The sequence below is a fragment of the Medicago sativa genome, chromosome 1 (genome assembly GCF_051527215.1).
Source record: "Medicago sativa cultivar Bolivia chromosome 1, Bolivia_mono, whole genome shotgun sequence".
Taxonomy (NCBI): Eukaryota; Viridiplantae; Streptophyta; class Magnoliopsida; order Fabales; family Fabaceae; genus Medicago; species Medicago sativa.
In genome coordinates this window covers 48,899,555-48,916,896 of record NC_140749.1, presented here as the reverse complement: position 1 = coordinate 48,916,896, position 17,342 = coordinate 48,899,555, and the positions used below count along the sequence as shown (strand labels likewise).

The window sequence follows — 17,342 nt, the reverse complement described above, 5'->3', positions numbered from 1 at the left end:
ACATACATGCAAATGAGAGCACATATTCAAGAAAAACAAATTCATCGTCAGCTTCAAGCCGATTTGGTGGAGCTTATTTGGGAAAGTTTCGGACGCGAGAACGACACTAATTAATTGATATATTTCTCATTGTTTGTTTTCTTTATGTATTTCTCGTTATTCTGTATTTCTTGTTTATATGTATTGCTCGTCGTTTTTGTTTGTTATAAAAAATTAATTTAAAATTAATTTATTCAATTCTTTTTTATGTACGTATCATTCATAGAATTTTTGTATTTTTAATATTTATGATTTTCTTACCTATTAATAAAGTAAATGAATTAAAATTTAAATTGAATCAAAATTAATTGAAGAGAAAAAAAAATATAAATTTGTGGAGTCAAGTATGAGTTGCTTGTTTTAGTTACCATTGAAGTAGAACTCATTGAGATTGCTTAAATGCAATGTGGCAATTTAAACCCACAAAAAGTAACTCAAACAACCAAGATTACGTCTTCCATTGGAGATGCTATTAGTATCTTATTCAATAAACATTTTTATCTCAATCCAACACTACCCCCGCAATGCAGTGGGCACTGGCAACGGATAATACTTTGGTGACATAATATCACGGTGACATTAAATCTGTGCCACACAAAGGGTTGTGTTGTGTGGCCCAGATGTGTTGTATGGGTGACATTAAATCTGGGCCACACAAAGATGTGTGTTGTGTGGCCCAGATGTGTTGTATGGGTGACATTAAATCTGGGCCACACAAAGGTGTGTGTTGTGTGGCCCAAATTTAATCTCACGGTGACATTATGTCACCAAAGTGCCTCCCCCGGCAACATGCAACAATCTAGTTTTTCTTTATAATGTCATTTCCTAGACAATAATAATTTACCAATTTTCCTGGAGTACATTGCACTCCACGTGTCACCACACTAAGGTCTAGAACTTGCTCGACCTTTACCACTGCACACGGTATAAAAGCGTCCTTCCTCGGCTTCGTATATATCATTTAATCAATATTTGAAAATTTCTTTCTTGGAACAAAAATATCTACCTAGCGACCTCAAATTCTACCTTTCAATTTAACGCTTTTACTTCAGGGTGAGAACTACTATAGAAATAATATCATAATAATATTGTTTTTTTATTAATAATATTGTTGTTTTATTGTTATTGATATTATTATTGTTGTGAATGTAACCAAAAAGATATTATTGTTGTTGGCGGTGGTGTGATTTTGAAATCGATCGTATATATGTAGATATCATGAAATGAAATGGAAGAATTATATTATTTGTTGCACGCGTTTTTTGTTTTGCATGGTAAAATCTACGACAGAGGTATTCTCTCTTTTTTTATATTTAAGTGAGTCTCATTTATATACATTATTTATTTATAATTCATTTTTAAGGTCGTGTTGACATGCTTTCGAAGAACACATGTTAAAGGATTTTACTAATACAATATAATTCTTGTGAAAAAATATTTTTCAATATTTTTTGAGAAATAAATTAGCACCGTTTTGAAGACAATTTTCATATTAAATTTCTTAACATGTAGCCTTAATATTTTCATATTTCTTAATAACAGTATCTAATAAGGATTCAGTCATCCAACCAATATCTCTAAAACATTGATAATCAATGAAAAGTTTTTTTTGTTTGACTGTATTATGAATTAGGAGTTCAAAACATTAAATTTAATTATAATATTTTCACTTATATTTTATTTAATTATATATAATAAATAAATAAAATACTCCCTCCGTCCTATTTTAACTAAATCTTTTGTCTAATTCACACATATTAAGAAAAGTTTATAAATGAAAGAGAAAGAAAAATAGTTTTGAATGTCTTATCAAGTATTGTTGCATTCATTTTATCATAAATACAAAGTATAATATATTGAATTGTGAGTGATAAAAATAATATTAATTAGAGTTATAATTGAAAAAAGTAATTATTATTGTATCGAAAAGTGAAATAGATCCATTTGTATCGAAAAGTGAAATAGATCCATTTTTTGAAATTATCGAAAAGTGAAATAGATCCATTTTTTGAAATTATATATGGTTCCGTTATTATTATGATACGAGTATATTTTTTTTCAAATGGTTCCGTTATTATTATGATACAAGTATATTTTTTTTGGGTAGTGGGATACAAGTATATTTTTTTGGGCAGTGGCCAGGGTTTGAATCATTTATGCATTGTCCCAACCAGCTGAGTTAAGCTCACTAGAACTATGATACGAGTATATACATCCATATGAGTGTCTATGTTTTTTTACATTAATAGTATTGTCTATCACGTGTTCTTGTCCGGATCCGGTTTGGTTCGGTGACAGGAAACACCGACCGATTGTGTTAAACAAGACATGGTTGAGTCTAGAAACAAGTTTGTTCTTCTTCCTAGTTCCAGCCAATTACCTAAAAAAAAAAAAAATCTGAATATAGTACGTGAATAGATTTTGTAAACTTGTTTTAGATAGCAGTAATCAATAAGATCTCTCCATTTTTTTCTTCATTTTTATGGTATGGTATGGTGAAGACCATGCTAAGGACACCAACATTTCTACCTTCAGAACAATACTCCACAAGGTGGAATTGGATAAGGATTCCTCCATCATGTTCATGGGTACCATCACATCGGAATCACTATAATTCCCGCATAACCACCTTTAGTATCCATCATCACCATCATAACTCCCTAGGTCTATATTATTAGTAGATGCATGTTTCTTGTTTGTGATACGTTTCAGTTTTGCTTCTTATATACTATAATTCAAAATTAGTTAGTTTTGTGATTTCACTTTTTAATACATATGTCTGTTTGTTTGTTACAGTAGTCAAGTGTTCAACTTCAAACATGACAGTGACACCTAAAATTTTGGTTGACGATGGGAATTTGGTGGTTCATGGGAAGACAATACTGAGTGGAGTTCCAGACAACATTGTTCTAACTCCAGAAACTGGAAAGGGCGTTGCCACTGGTGCTTTTATTGGTGCAACTGCTTCAAACACCAAAAGTCTCCATGTCTTTCCCATCGGTGTTTTACAGTAAGTTCGTTTACCATTTACAGTTTAATTGCTAGTATTCCTATTCTTATTGGTTATTTTTACTTGAAATGCTAGTGTAGACTTGATGGTTTATAATATGTTTGGAATTTGGATTGTCTTAATTACTTGTTTATCCATACAAAGTGTCGAGTCTCAATTCTAGAAAATGGAAATACAGTTGCGTTAAAAAATTTAATGGAAAATTCTTTTGTTTATGTGAACCTATCCAACTTGAGATAACTTCAATGTATACCAAATAAGACTGGATGGTTTGGTTTATCATATAGTTGTTTATGTGAAACTTATATGAAATTACATCATCATGCTTTTATGGTGATTGCCTGCTTCATTTGATCAAGTTTGCTTATATAAAATTTGACATCAAGAAAAGTAAACAGGATGACATGATTGTTGATTTTGGGTAAAAAAAACTTGTTTTGTGCAATTTTGTTGGACTGTTGTGTTGACTTGACAGAACACAAGCATCCATCTGGTATACTAAATTTCAGTTCAATTTATGAACAGGGATCTCCGATTCTTGTGTTGTTTCCGGTTCAAGTTATGGTGGATGACTCATAGAGTGGGAACTTGTGGGAGGGATATCCCTTTGGAGACCCAATTCATGCTTATAGAGATCAAAGAAACTAAAAATTCTCCAGTCATTTACACCGTTTTACTTCCTCTACTGGAAGGTCAATTCCGTGCGGTCCTACAAGGAAATGACAAAAATGAGATAGAAATTTGCCTTGAAAGTGGTGAGTAATGCTCTTTGGCCATGAAAATTGATTAGGTGTTGCCTTCATAAGTATGTTCAGAATTTGAAAGGATGCCGAGATGAAACTATTATTAATGGAAATACTATTTGTATGGAGAAATGTCTTGATGACTGTCAATTTGTTAAATATAACAAATGGAGCTTATAGCTTTGGAGAAAATATCTATGTAGCGACTAGGGAGGGGTTCCAATGGACCGAAACGATTTTTTGTTTTTGGTTGTGGTTTGGTTTTGCAGGAGATCCGACTGTTGAGACCAATCAAGGCTGTCACATGGTCTACATGCATGCTGGAACTGACCCCTTTGAAGTCATCAACCAAGCTGTCAAGTGAGGCGTCTTTCACTTTTTGTCTATGTGATCTTTCATCTATGTGGTCGCCAATGCTTTTTGAAATGTACAACCAGAAAAATTTGAATTATCCGTAGAAGTTAGGGACAGGAAAAAAAACTGGTTTCTGATTTTAGAGTCTCTGATGCTCAGTGACAGAATTGAAGAGACAAATTACATATATTCTTCCATCTCTACTGTTCTATAGCGAATTCAACTTCAATTTTTGAGTCTCCAAAATTCAGGAAGAAAACTACAGATGTATTTTATGATTTTACATTTCTTACTATCAGTTTTAGTTCTCAACTTTTTCTAGTATTATATACATTAGCTAGAATTTTTCTCTCATTTGGTTACTGACAAATGTAGCGTTACTGACTCCTTTTTTTGCTTGTCGTTAAGGGCTGTTGAAAAACAGATGCAAACTTTCCTTCATCGTGAGAAAAAAAGAGTAAGAAACTCCACCTAGCAATATCGTAAATAGATCCATTTATTCATTATGTAATGAATCTTTTAACCTTTTTATCGGTCGGTTTATGCAGTTGCCGTCTTTTCTTGACTGGTTTGGCTGGTGCACGTGGGATGCTTTCTATACCGATGTCACAGCTGAGGGTATTGAGGAAGGCTTGAAAAGGTGATTAATTAGTGAAGGAAATTTGAGATTCTTGATGATATTTAGACATAGTCTAATTGCTGAAGTTCTGTGTTTTGTTTCATGTTTTTCTACTTCAGCTTATCAGAGGGAGTCGCGTCTCCACGGTTCCTCATCATAGATGATGGCTGGCAACAGATTGAGAGTAAACCAAAAGACGCTGACTGTGCTGTACAAGAAGGAGCACAGTAAGATTTTCTCAGTCATGTATTTATCATGGTTATCAAATTGAGATTTGAATTGTGAATCGGAAGCCATGCTTTCCGAATCATGACTTGAATCTTATTATGAATTGTCAGATATGTTTATCAATACAAAAATGACATTTTGAAGTAAAAAACAAGTGAGATAGAAAAATTATAAACGAATATATCATCGACTAACCTCAAAACAATTCAAGGTTCGAGTCATAATTTGACAAAAAAGTGGCCGACTACACTAAGTTTAAGCTGATATTTATTAGAATGAATTTGAATTTATCATAGTATATTGGAACTCAAGATGTGATTCATGTTCAAAATAGAGACATTCTAGAAATTTATATCAATTGGATGGATTTATTTTTTATTTGAATCGAGATATATATGACACGCATGTATCGAAGAAACTGATAATGATATTTAGCATACGTTTTTCATGCTCATTTCGTAAACACAATCTTAGTTCAGTTTGAATGTGTAACTGATCCATTAGATAATCTGTTGACTGCAGGTTTGCTACTAGGTTGACTGGTATTAAAGAGAACACTAAATTTCAAAAAGATGGAGAGAGCAATGGTCTGAAGCATGTTGTGGACCAAACAAAGCAACTTCACAATGTGAAGTATGGTCTAGGATCGTGAAATCCTATAAATCTCGAAATGATTCATATCTTCTGTTCTTGACTTGTTGGAACATATATAATTTTATGTGACAGAAGAATTATCAAATGCATTATTATATCTTATATGTACTGAACTCTGATTTTCTGATGGGCAGATATGTTTATGTTTGGCATGCTCTAGCTGGTTATTGGGGTGGAGTGAAGCCGGCAGCAATTGGAATGGAACATTATGATACTTCCTTGGCATACCCGGTCCATTCTCCGGGCATCCTAGGAAACCAACCAGACGTTGTCATGGACAGCTTGGCTGTCCATGGCTTAGGTTTGGTTCATCCAAAGAAGGTTTTTGATTTCTACAACGAGCTCCATGCTTACTTAGCTTCGTGTGGAGTAGATGGAGTGAAGGTTGATGTGCAAAATATCATCGAGACTCTTGGTTCAGGACATGGTGGAAGAGTCTCGATCACACGTAGCTATCATCAAGCACTTGAGGCCTCTATTGCTCGAAATTTTCACGACAATGGATGTATTGCCTGCATGTGTCACAATACCGATGGCCTTTATAGTGCCAAGCAGACTGCTGTTGTGAGAGCCTCTGATGACTTTTACCCACATGATCCTGCTTCTCACACCATTCATATTTCGTCTGTTGCGTATAACTCAATTTTCCTTGGAGAATTCATGCAACCTGACTGGGACATGTTTCATGTAAGTGGAATTGAGAATAATACCTTGTCTGTGAATCTGCATTTTCATATTTGACTAATTTGACAATTAGATATTTTCAGAAATATATTTTGTGGTCAGTTTAGATTTTCTTTTGAAAGTTCCATTTTTATAGTGCAACAAAACAATCAAATTTCATGCATTTATTTTTTATTTTGAACACCAGTTAATGTGGTTTTAAATGAATGTCGTGTGACTGAGGTCGTGTACGTGACATCAAAAATTTGGTTGTCTCTGCAACTACAGCATGACCGATATTGAGGTCATTCACATTTTATTGTAATTCTCCAGAATATAAAGGCTAAAATATGGTTTTGATCCCTGCAAAATAGGTCAGTTTTGGTTTTAGTCGCTGCAAAATTTTTTTTATAGCTTTTGGTCCCTGCAAAAATAGGTCAGTTTTGGTTTTAGTCCCTGCAAATTTTTTTTATAGTTTTTGGTCCCTGCAAAAATAGGCCAGTTTTGGTTTTAGTCCATGCAATTTTTTTTTTTATAGTTTTTGGTCCGTGCAAAAATATGCCAGTTTTGCTTTTAGTCCCTGCAAATCTTTTATAATTTTTTTTATAAATTAAAAAATTCTGGAAAAATTAAAAATTAATAAAAAACTGAAAAAATATTAAAATTTTTTGGAAAATCGAAAAATTAATAAAAAAAATTGAAAAAAATATTAAAAAATTCTGGAAAAATGAAAAATCAATAAAAAAATTGAAAAAAAAATATTAAAACATTCTGGAAAATTGAAAAATTAATAAAAATGAAAAAATTGAAAAAACGGAAAAAATTAAAAAAATCTGGAAAAATTAATAAAAATAAAAAATGATTAAAAAAATAAAATAATCTAATAAAATGAAAAATAATGAAAAAATTCTGATTAGTATATATGTCGAAATTTCGAAATTCTGGAAAAAATGTATTTTTCGAAATTTCAAAATTTTGATTAGTATATATGTCGAGCTTAGGTTTTTTCAGTGTATTTTTTTCCTTATTCTCGGTTTATAAATACCCAAAAGTTCCCGCTTTATAAATACACAAAATTCCCCGAAAAAATACTAATGAAAATTTCGAAATTTCGAAAAATACATAAAAAACCTAAGCTCGGTTTATAAATACACATATTTTTTCCCTTATTCTCGGTTTATAAATACACAAAAATTCCCGGAAAATTTTTGAGAAATACTAATGAAAATTTCAAAAAATTTTCATTAAAATTTCATTTTTCCAGAATTTCATTTTTATTTTCGAAAATTTAAAATTTCATTAAAATCTATTTTCCAGAATTTTTATTTTCAGAATTACATTAAAATTTCGAAAATTTCATTTTTCCACAATTTTAATTTTTTTAGAAAATTTTAGATATTTTATTTTTTCCAGAATTTTTTAATCTTTTTTATTTTTTTCCAGATTTTTTAAATTTTTTCCTTTTTTTTCATTTTTATTAATTTTTCAATTTTCCATAATTTTTTAATCTTTTTTTCAATTTTTTTATTATTTTTTCAGATTTTTTTAATATTTTTTTCAATTTTTCCAGGATTTTTTAATTTTTAATTAATTTTTCGATTTTCCAGAATTTTTTTATATTTTTTTTAATTTTTCCAGAATTTTTTTAATTTTTTTATTAATTTTTTAATTTTTTTTAAAAAAAAAATTATAAAGGATTTGCAGGGACTAAAAGCAAAACTGGCATATTTTTGCAGGGACCAAAAACTATAAAAAAAATTTGCAGGGACTAAAACCAAAACTAGCCTATTTTTGCAGGGACCAAAAGCTATAAATTTTTTTTGCAGGGACTAAAACCAAAACTGGCCTATTTTGCAGGGACCAAAACCATATTTTAGCCGAATATAAAATAATCACAATAGACCTGTTACGAGGAACGCAATTTGAAACATTCCATGTTATTGAAAATATGAGTATATAACTTGATGCACTAGTTGACTTTTAACGAGTATTAGTGATATTCTTGTTAACAGAAGAATATTTGTAATTTCAGAGTTTACATCCAGCGGCCGAGTATCATGCTGCAGCTCGTGCAATCAGTGGAGGTCCTATTTATGTCAGGTATAGCGACATTCAACAATTCTTTTTCTACAGTTTGTCATGCATAATAGTACCTATTATTAATTTCATGATGATGTGGTTTTTCTTGTTCTTATAGTGATAAACCAGGAATGCACAATTTCGATCTTCTAAAGAAATTGGTTCTTCCTGATGGCTCGGTTCTCCGTGCTCAGTTACCAGCCCGACCCACTCTTGACTCTCTCTTTGTTGATCCAGCAAGAGATGGAACTAGGTTTGTTAAATCTTATGTTTTTCTATCAGACCATGCTTCTGAGTATTTCTTAGTTGTCCATGAGGTGTTAATTCATTAGTAAAAGTTCGACCGTATGATCTAAGAGACGGAGTTCAACTCCTCTCGGAAAAAGTTGTTTAGTTAAAATGAATTTTACTTTAATTTATAATGAATGTCTCACTTCGCAGCTTGCTTAAGATATGGAATTTGAACAAATGTTGTGGAGTGGTTGGTGTATTTAACTGCCAAGGTGCTGGGTGGTGCAAGATAGAGAAGAAAAACCGTATTCATTGTGAAACCCCTGGCACACTTAGTGGCTCTGTTTGTACCGCTGATGTTGACCTCATTGCTCAAGTTGCTGGTGCTGATTGGAACGGGGATGCTATTGTCTATGCTTACAGATCAGGTAATTCTTTTTTTTTTTTTTTTTTGGTTCTACAGATCTGGTAATTTAATTGGGCATAAAATTTCAGACTTTCAATAGCGATGTTACTGTATCGGTTATTAAAGTTCATCATGTCTTTATTAAATGACTGTTCAATTTTATCAAAACTGACTAGCATCCACATTTTTAGGTGACATAATTCGGCTACCAAAAGATGCTTCATTGCCAGTGACTCTTAAAGTTTTAGAGTATGAGCTTCTTCATTTCTATCCACTCAAGGTAAGGCTTAAGATAGTTTTAATCAAGGTAACCGTTGTAATTGTGATACATGAAATAGAAGAAAAATAAGATTAAATATGGTTAATGCGGCCTATAATTGTAGTTGCATTGTGGTTTCAAAGACATCAAAATTTATGATGTTACAACTCAAATGGTTGCATTTATTACTTGTTGAAAACTTTGATCTCAAAGTATTTTTTTGTGGACAAGCCTTGGTTTCAAGTATTAGATTATTGATTTTTGGTTTGATGTACATATGATATGAGTGAATTAATGCTTGGCAGGAAATCGCGCAAGGTATTTCATTTGCACCAATAGGGCTATTGGACATGTTCAACACCGGAGGAGCTGTAGAACATTTTGAAATCCATAAAGGAGCGACAGCATCTGCCAGCCTTAGAGTTAGGGGAAGTGGAAGATTTGGGGTTTACTCCTCTCAGAAGCCAGTGAAGTGTGTGGTGGGTGACAATGAAACCGACTTCGACTATGAGTCAGAGACTGGGTTGTTAACTTTCTACATCCCGGTTCCAGTTGAGGACATGTACAAATGGCCAATAGAGATACAATTTTGAGTTGTTGAATACCATTCTTAGAATTTACATTATGTGAATTGCTGGGCTATAGGTATTTTTTGTTGTCATAAGTTGACATCTAAAGATAGGGGGGGAACATTATGAAGGTTTAGGGAGTAAGTTCTTTTTCCGAGGGATGTAAATGATGCTTGTTTCTTTTGAACAATAAAATCATCTTTTGCAGGTTGGTTACAGTCATTTTCGCTTCTTTTTTTTGGTTTAATTTTGGGTGAGGCAAGAGTGTCCCACCCCAATCTAAGGTAGAGAAGATCATCGATTCAAAGAACACTTGCTAACGAATTTATAAGGTTGAAACTCGGAACCTTGAGATTCAAGACTTGTGTTTTTACCACCAAGAGCTTTTTTTCTTTTTTCAGAATTTGTTAAATGGCTGCTAATAATAAATGTTTAACTGTGAAGTCCAACGAATTATGTGCGCTTAATTGACAGATTGTTTCAACACCAAATAGTTTGATGGAAAAAGTGTAAAAATGAAAAGAATAACATGTCCATAAATCGTAGTTTAACCGATAAATTACCGAAATTGTTAGATTGAACCATGTGAACCTAGTTTGAACCAGGATCCCTCACTTGTGTGTGTGGATTTCTTAGGGACTACTGTCAATCCGTTTATCTACTAAAAAAAGGGTAAATATTTGGGACAGAAAATAAAGGATATAATGCACTTACTTGATAAAAATAAATGTAAACTAGGAGAGAAATCAATAGATTGAAGGTAAGAAACTTGCAGTTATAATACTCTTCAAAATTATAAGAATGACTGTACAAACAAATGAAAGCAATGGTAACCGAATTTTAAAAATAACACAGGAGTCGATGAATTAACAAACTATCGAGCTTGTCAAAAAAAAAAAAAACTCTTGAGAAAAAATGACAGTAGAATATTCATCAATATTTGCTTAAAATAACTAAATAGGAGTATATATATACAACATAACATTTTAACTACAAGGAATTACATGAACTAATTTTGCACAAAATATGCCCATTTTTGTCAGTAGAGCAACGTGAACCTTCAGCAGCAAGAAAAGCAGCAGAAGATGGACCAATTTGCAAATGCAGTTTCTCCATATATCCTAAAAGTGATTAAGAGACATCGCGCAGTTTCTCCATAAGGCCTCGACAAACTTCATCTTTCTTCATCCTGACTAGTCAATATCAATGTCAGGATTAAGTTATCAGCATGCCTAGAATGAGCCTTCAAATAGAACAACAAAACATAATTATAATCACTGTCATGTTCTCATGGACAAGACATTTAGATAAGAATTTCTCTCTTACGAAATTTGAAGGATTTAAAATAACACCTAAAATACAAAAATTTCAAAATTCTCTCATTTTCATTACACAAGGTTTATCACTTTTCTCTCGCGAGCTTCACCTTCATCGTGCCTCTCTCTCCTTCTGCGGTGGTGCTTCTCTCTCCTCGCCGTCTATTAAGTATGTTTGGAATTGTGGTATTATGGTGAAATGAAGTTAAATTAAATGGAATGAGTCAATTAAGTTTTTATAAATGGATGTTATTTTATTTGATTTCACTCTATTCTAAGTATAGAGTATATTTCTACAATCTTAAGAGTGTGTTTGGATGAGGACCAAAATGCAAAATTTGAAAAATGATAACAATGAATTTTGAAAATGAAGAAATTCATTCACTTTATCCAAACAATGAATTTTGAATGAAGGGAATTCAATTGAAGCATTTGAATTCCTTAGAATTTCAAATTCTCTTGAATATTCAAATCCCCCATCCAAACAGATATATGCACACAAACTCTTGTTTTTTTTTATCATTTGGTATATGTCAAAAGTAGAATAGAACATGACTTTTAAAGTGGTAAACTTTGGTTTAGGCTCTAGTTCTATTTAATTTGTTTGTGTGCAAAATGCAGGTTATAAAGGAATGCTTTGTATTGGATACTTCTAACAAATAGACAACAAAATTTCACTAGGCTTCGCTTAAAACATCCTACAGACTCAAGAAAGGTTTATCCTTTGCTGAAGTTGGCATTGGAAAGTATGTTTCATAAGGTACTCCACATTCACCATTAGAATCAAGTAAGATAAACTGAACCAGAATCTACATAATCCTTCTTGAGAGTATAAATAAGAACAAGTTCAATAATCATATATCATAAGTCATTACACACTCTTAATTCAGTAAATTTCGGGTGGTACTAAATTGATCGGTCCTTACAGGTTACAACTTCAAAGTGTCTCTAGATCTCCTTTGCATTTCAATATTATATATCTATCTATTTGTCTATCTATCTTTCTCGATCTTTATTAGACATTCTACTTCTATATTTGTTCCCCTCTTTTTCCTTGAGTGAGCTTTTACTTTGTTATGCGGAAACTATCCTTAACTTCTCTTGTATCTGATGTCACAAACTGCAATGAAGGTTGAAGTAATTCTAAGTGCACAAAATCACAAACTTAAATATAATACGATAAATTACAATACAAGCAATGATAATTTTATGAGTTTGGAATATAAGTGTTTAAATACAAACCTCTAAGTTTAAATCATTCCTAGTAGCATGTGCTCTTAAATAACCAAACTCAGAAATCCTTTTTAGGCTCCAGCTCTCAGCCTGCCAATGCAACAGAACATGCAATTTCATTGCTTGGTAAAAAAAATAAAAGCATAGTACTAATTCTTGAAGAATGTATATATGCATCTTAAGTAGTTTTCTTGCAAGAGAAAATATGGGAATAGTGGAGGATTAAGTATGGACATAGTTCTAAATTGTGGTCTGCAATCGCAATTGCAGTCACAGTAAAAGAATTTGAGGTCATTGCAATGACATAGTAATCGTAATTAGGCTGCATCATCTACATGTTGCCGCAATATTAAAGTTTGCAGCTTCAACTGCAACTACAAACGCAATTTAGAAGCATGATGAGTATAGAAAAGAATGTGATCAAGGTAAAATTAGTTACATTGATTGAGAATTTGTCTAAGGTGTAACCAGCCATGCCAATGATAGCATGCACAGGAGCACTATAATTTCTGTTATCATAAGTGTCTACTCCCTTTTGATCTTTTATAGGCATGGCTTTGCATTTATTCTGATAAACGGAACAAGTTCTCTCATAGTTATGAACATGGCCGAAAAGAACCAAGTCAACCTGTTTCATGTTCACAATTCGCAAGTTAGCTACTTATACAAGGAACTGTAAGTAACCAAGTTCAACGAGCTTGATGTTCTTGCCTTATTCTCAAACAACAACGGCTCCACAGCTTCAACGAACTTCTGATCTACAGATGGAAATGGAATTCCTTGTGTGGAAGTGTACATTGGTCTATGTCTGTATATACAAATGTTATGTTTAATATGTGAAGTTGAGAACAATATTTTTAAAACTGGTAATTTAATTCTGTCGGGGGCCTTGCATTCGTTGTATTAAGAGGGGTAAGTACTACTTGAACTTAATCTCATTAGTTTAGATTAAGTACCACTTGTCACTACCAAAAAAAAAGATTAAGTACCACTTGTACTAATTCCTTCTTTTTCAATAAAATTATCTTTGCTATTAAAAAAAAACTGAACCGAACCAGATGGTTTAACCATTTGAATCTTGAACCGGCCTTTACTACAGTTCAGTTATTTTCAAGGTCCAGTTGTGGTTTTATCCCGGTTCGAGTGGTTTAATTCAGTTGAACCATGATTCAGAAGTCTCGTCAGTTTGATGTTCAAATCGGTTTTTAAAACTTTATATAAATCACTTACCCCATGAAGATAAGCCAAGGAGTATGTTGTCTATTGCCATGTCCTTTTTCATCCATTCATACTACAAGAAAAAAATTACATTATCTCAATTATTTATTTAAACTAGAAATATATGAAATGAAAAATTACCATGATTTCTTTTATTTTACCTGCTCAGAATTTTGTGACCAGTCATGCTCGGTAGATATTACTGTGAAATGAACAGTTGCTTGCTCAATAGAGTACCAAGGCTTATCCTTTGCTGAAGTTGGCATCGGAAAGTATGTTTCATAAGGTACTCCACATTCACCACCAGAGTCAGGTAGCTGATAAACTGAACCAGAATCCGCATAATCTCTGAGTAGGAATAATAAGAATAAGTACTTTGTTATATAAAGATATATCTTGTTAGCCGGACTAAATTGTTATTTTGTAAATTTAAGAGACTGAATTGACCGATCCTTACAATTTAAAAGACCAAAATGGTGATTTATTCTGAGTTGTCAAAATTTAGAGAATACTTTTGTCTTGGAGTAATGTAGAGAACAATTTAGAGTTATGAATTTTTGGAACTTTTTTGTAAAATCATTGGACAGAATTATCATTCATGTGGATTCAATACCTCTCATGGTTCCCAATTGCTGTCATGTAAGGAACTCTTGAAGCTATAGGACTAATAAGGTGCATGAAGAAATCCCATTCTGCTAGAAAGCCAGTTGCATAGCTTATGTCTCCAATGTGAAACACCGAGTTTACATTGTTGGAGTTCACATCGTCACTTATAGCTTTGATAACTGATAAAGCTCCTGGCTGTTGGAAAAACAAGATCAATATATATATGAAATCCATCAAAATAGTCAAATATTTCACCAATATGTAGGATAGACACTTTAGATTGAAGATGTGTTCAGTGTCCGTGTTGGTGTAGTACACTGATATGACACCAGTACATGCCATTACATTCAATTATTTCCATTTTTTATAATTTATTACTTTAGTCTATGTGTTAGTGTCGTGCCAGTGTATTTGTTTGTGTCAATGCTCCATAGTTTACCATTAGTCCAATCCTAATGTCCTATCTCAACATGCATTAAATACTACATGCTATTTCATTTGACATCGGAATTTACCTGAATGTAGTGTTCTTCTGAAGCATCAAGAGGGGTCTTTCCCATATCGCCAAATGAAATGAATTTGAGCTCATCTGATCCTCCAGCAGGTGGAGTTGAAAATTTGATTTGTTCACTCCAATCAACCGAGTTACTAGACCATCATCAGAAGAAAATCAAATTATTTCATGAGCACAATCACAATTTTTCGCATTACTTTGTGCTGAAATACAAATATTTGGAATTTAGGTGTACAACACGTTTCTAAATTGAAGTCTGCAACCGCAATTGTGGTTGCAATATTAAGGTTTTAGAAGTTTCCGTATCAACATTTCAATTACAATTACGGCCGCATCAACTGCATTTTTCTGCAATATTAAGGTTTACCGTATAAGTGCAACCGCGAGCGCAACCACAATTTGTTTCATACCATTTTAAGTTTTTAACTTTGACAGAGATTCAGCACAAAATAATCTACCTATATGTCATGAAAGCATCTAACATGGAAGGTTCATACCTTCCATATCTGTAGGAATAGGTACTTGATGGTTTGAGTCCTTTCATAATTGCTGAGTGGATGAATCCTGGGTCATGCCATCCAAAATCTTTAGCAGGACTAGGCAGCACCACTGAACCTGTCAATTCAAGATGGAAACAAATAATTACAGATATAGCTACTATTTTGTCTGCATTCCTCAGTTAACATTGTAAATTGTAGAATGTCTTAGGCCAAATACCACGGTTGTTCCTTTTAGTTTGACAGAATTTCCAAGTTAGTCCTTTAAGTTTCAAAAGTTTCAATTCGGTCCTTTTAGTTTGACAGAATTCCCAAGTTGGTCTTTATGTTTCAAAAGTTTCAAATAAGTCATTTTAGTTGATAAACTATTTCACCGTTTCTAGCACTATAAATGATCATTTGTGACCATTAAACGTAGCGTTTTGACGCCATGGGGCTTATAAAAAGCAGCATTTTGATCCAAGTCAACAACTTAACGGCTACATCAGCATCAGTTAATTATTAACTAACAGCAGGGATAACGGTGAAATAGTTTATCAACTAAAAGGACCTATTTGAAACTTTTGAAACTTAAACGACTAACTTGGGAATTATGTCAAACTAAAAGGACCTAATTGAAACTTTCAAAACTTAAAGGACTAACTTGGGAATTTTGTCAAACTAAAAGGACCAACCGTGGTATTTGGCCAATGTCTTATTTCACTAAGTTGATTAAGTAAACTACTATATATGAAACTGATACATCTGAACTTGGAAAAAAAGTGAAACTATTACTCACTGCACATATCATCTTGTGAAAAAGTGGTGACTTCTGAAGTTATTGTTTTACCATCTCCATATTGGACTTGCTGAGGTTCCTTGTCTCCACTAACCCATGTCAATCTCATCTGCAACGCCAATCACTATAATAAATCTTTGGGGCTAGAAGAATAGTTATAAATTGTCGTCTGCAAATGCAATTGCGGCTACATCAGCCGCATCTATATGTATTTTACCGCAATATAAAGGTTTGCAATGTAACTGCTATTGAATATATGAAAAGATAAAATTTGACACATGGTAGTATATGGTACTTACTGATGTAGCAGTTGAATCTATGCTTGAGAGATGTCCATAAAGTGGCTTGTTAGGATTAGCAAAACCCAAAGGAGTGGACCTTCCAACAAGGCAAGGGGTGAGAAACTCACAAATCCTGTTCAACAGGCATAAGTACTGAAATTATTAAGCCGGACGTCATCACTAGGGTTCTGACTCTGGCACCTCCACTTTGTGTGTGTGAGTTTACGATAGCTTTGTCATTTAGTCTATTTACCCAAAAAAAATTATTCCTTCCTTTTAAACTACAATTTTGACCGTTTATATCTTTGAGTATCTATAGTAAAAAATTATAAAAATTTAATATTTTAAAAATATTTATCGAGACAAATCGAACAACATCTTACATGTTAACATATATATATATATAGATAGCCGGCCCTAATTTTCTAGTGAGAGAAACTCTAACATCTCTCTAAACTTTCTTTCTCCTTCGTTCATCGAGGAGGGGTGGTTTTAGGTCATTTTTTGACCTAGAATCACCCCTCTACACCTTTTTTCCCTTTTTCTTTCAATCTAAACAAGTGATTTCACATATATCAAGTTTTTCTTTTGTGTTTTTTTTGTGATTTCATCGTCTAAGTGTGGCGTTGTGTTGTTCGTCGTCTTGTGCGGCGTTTGATTTCGCGTCCTGTCGCGGTGTTCGTTTAGTTCCTATTGAAAGATCGGCATCAGTCAATTGCAAATTCAACCAATGATTTGGGCGTCAACGTTGCAGATCCGGAAGCATGTGAATTTCGGTGACTTAGGTTTTATCATATTATTTGTAGGCATTTTGCCGTTTTATGCTATTAACTTGGGTGATGTGAGTTTGTTCGCAGATTCACCCTTTGCGTTTTTAGCGATATTTGTATCTGATGATGTATTCTATCAATTTGAATGAATGAATATCGTTTTGTTTTTGTCAAAAAAAAAAACATATATATTTATATATATGTTAAAAATATAGTCATTATGTGAATAGTTCACATCGTAAAACTAACATATTTTAGAATGGAGGAAGTTTAAA

The 17,342-nt window shown here is 32.7% G+C and overlaps 1 protein-coding gene and 1 pseudogene across 6 annotated transcripts; one reads left to right on the top strand and one right to left on the bottom strand.

Moving 5' to 3' along the window:
* Positions 1-955: 955 nt before the first annotated feature.
* LOC146955019 (putative galactinol--sucrose galactosyltransferase 2) lies at positions 956-10,061 on the top strand. Of its 5 annotated transcripts, none has more exons than XM_085719570.1 (14): positions 956-1,092; positions 2,836-3,049; positions 3,575-3,804; positions 4,062-4,152; positions 4,555-4,603; positions 4,695-4,786; positions 4,885-4,992; positions 5,516-5,626; positions 5,782-6,334; positions 8,343-8,410; positions 8,508-8,642; positions 8,831-9,048; positions 9,218-9,306; positions 9,591-10,061. In XM_085719570.1, the coding sequence occupies exons 2-14, from the start codon at positions 2,859-2,861 to the stop codon at positions 9,876-9,878; spliced, it is 2,223 nt and encodes a 740-aa protein (XP_085575696.1). In that variant the 5' UTR covers positions 956-1,092; positions 2,836-2,858; the 3' UTR covers positions 9,879-10,061. The 5 variants fall into 5 exon arrangements, with proteins under 5 accessions (XP_085575696.1, XP_085575689.1, XP_085575669.1 ...); XM_085719563.1 differs by lacking the exon at positions 956-1,092 and adding an exon at positions 1,309-1,331; XM_085719543.1 differs by lacking the exon at positions 956-1,092 and adding an exon at positions 2,368-2,703.
* Positions 10,062-11,980: 1,919 nt separating this feature from the next.
* On the bottom strand, positions 11,981-16,537 carry LOC146955018 (putative inactive purple acid phosphatase 27; annotated as a pseudogene). Its single transcript, XR_015027875.1, has 12 exons — positions 16,524-16,537; positions 16,316-16,430; positions 16,017-16,125; positions 15,239-15,356; positions 14,743-14,875; positions 14,235-14,422; positions 13,783-13,969; positions 13,634-13,694; positions 13,115-13,211; positions 12,843-13,031; positions 12,413-12,493; positions 11,981-12,290 (listed from the first exon to the last, which is right to left on the bottom strand). The product of XR_015027875.1 is annotated as a putative inactive purple acid phosphatase 27 (transcript).
* Positions 16,538-17,342: the final 805 nt, after the last annotated feature.

Bases quoted from the DNA above. Each gene is read 5' to 3' on its own strand.
- LOC146955019 (XM_085719543.1), top strand. From the start codon at position 2,532: ATGGTGAAGACCATGCTAAGGACACCAACATTTCTACCTTCAGAACAA. The intron at 4,604-4,694 runs GTAAGAAACTCC...CGGTTTATGCAG, and splicing joins TTCATCGTGAGAAAAAAAGA to TTGCCGTCTTTTCTTGACTG. The intron at 4,787-4,884 runs GTGATTAATTAG...TTTCTACTTCAG, and splicing joins ATTGAGGAAGGCTTGAAAAG to CTTATCAGAGGGAGTCGCGT.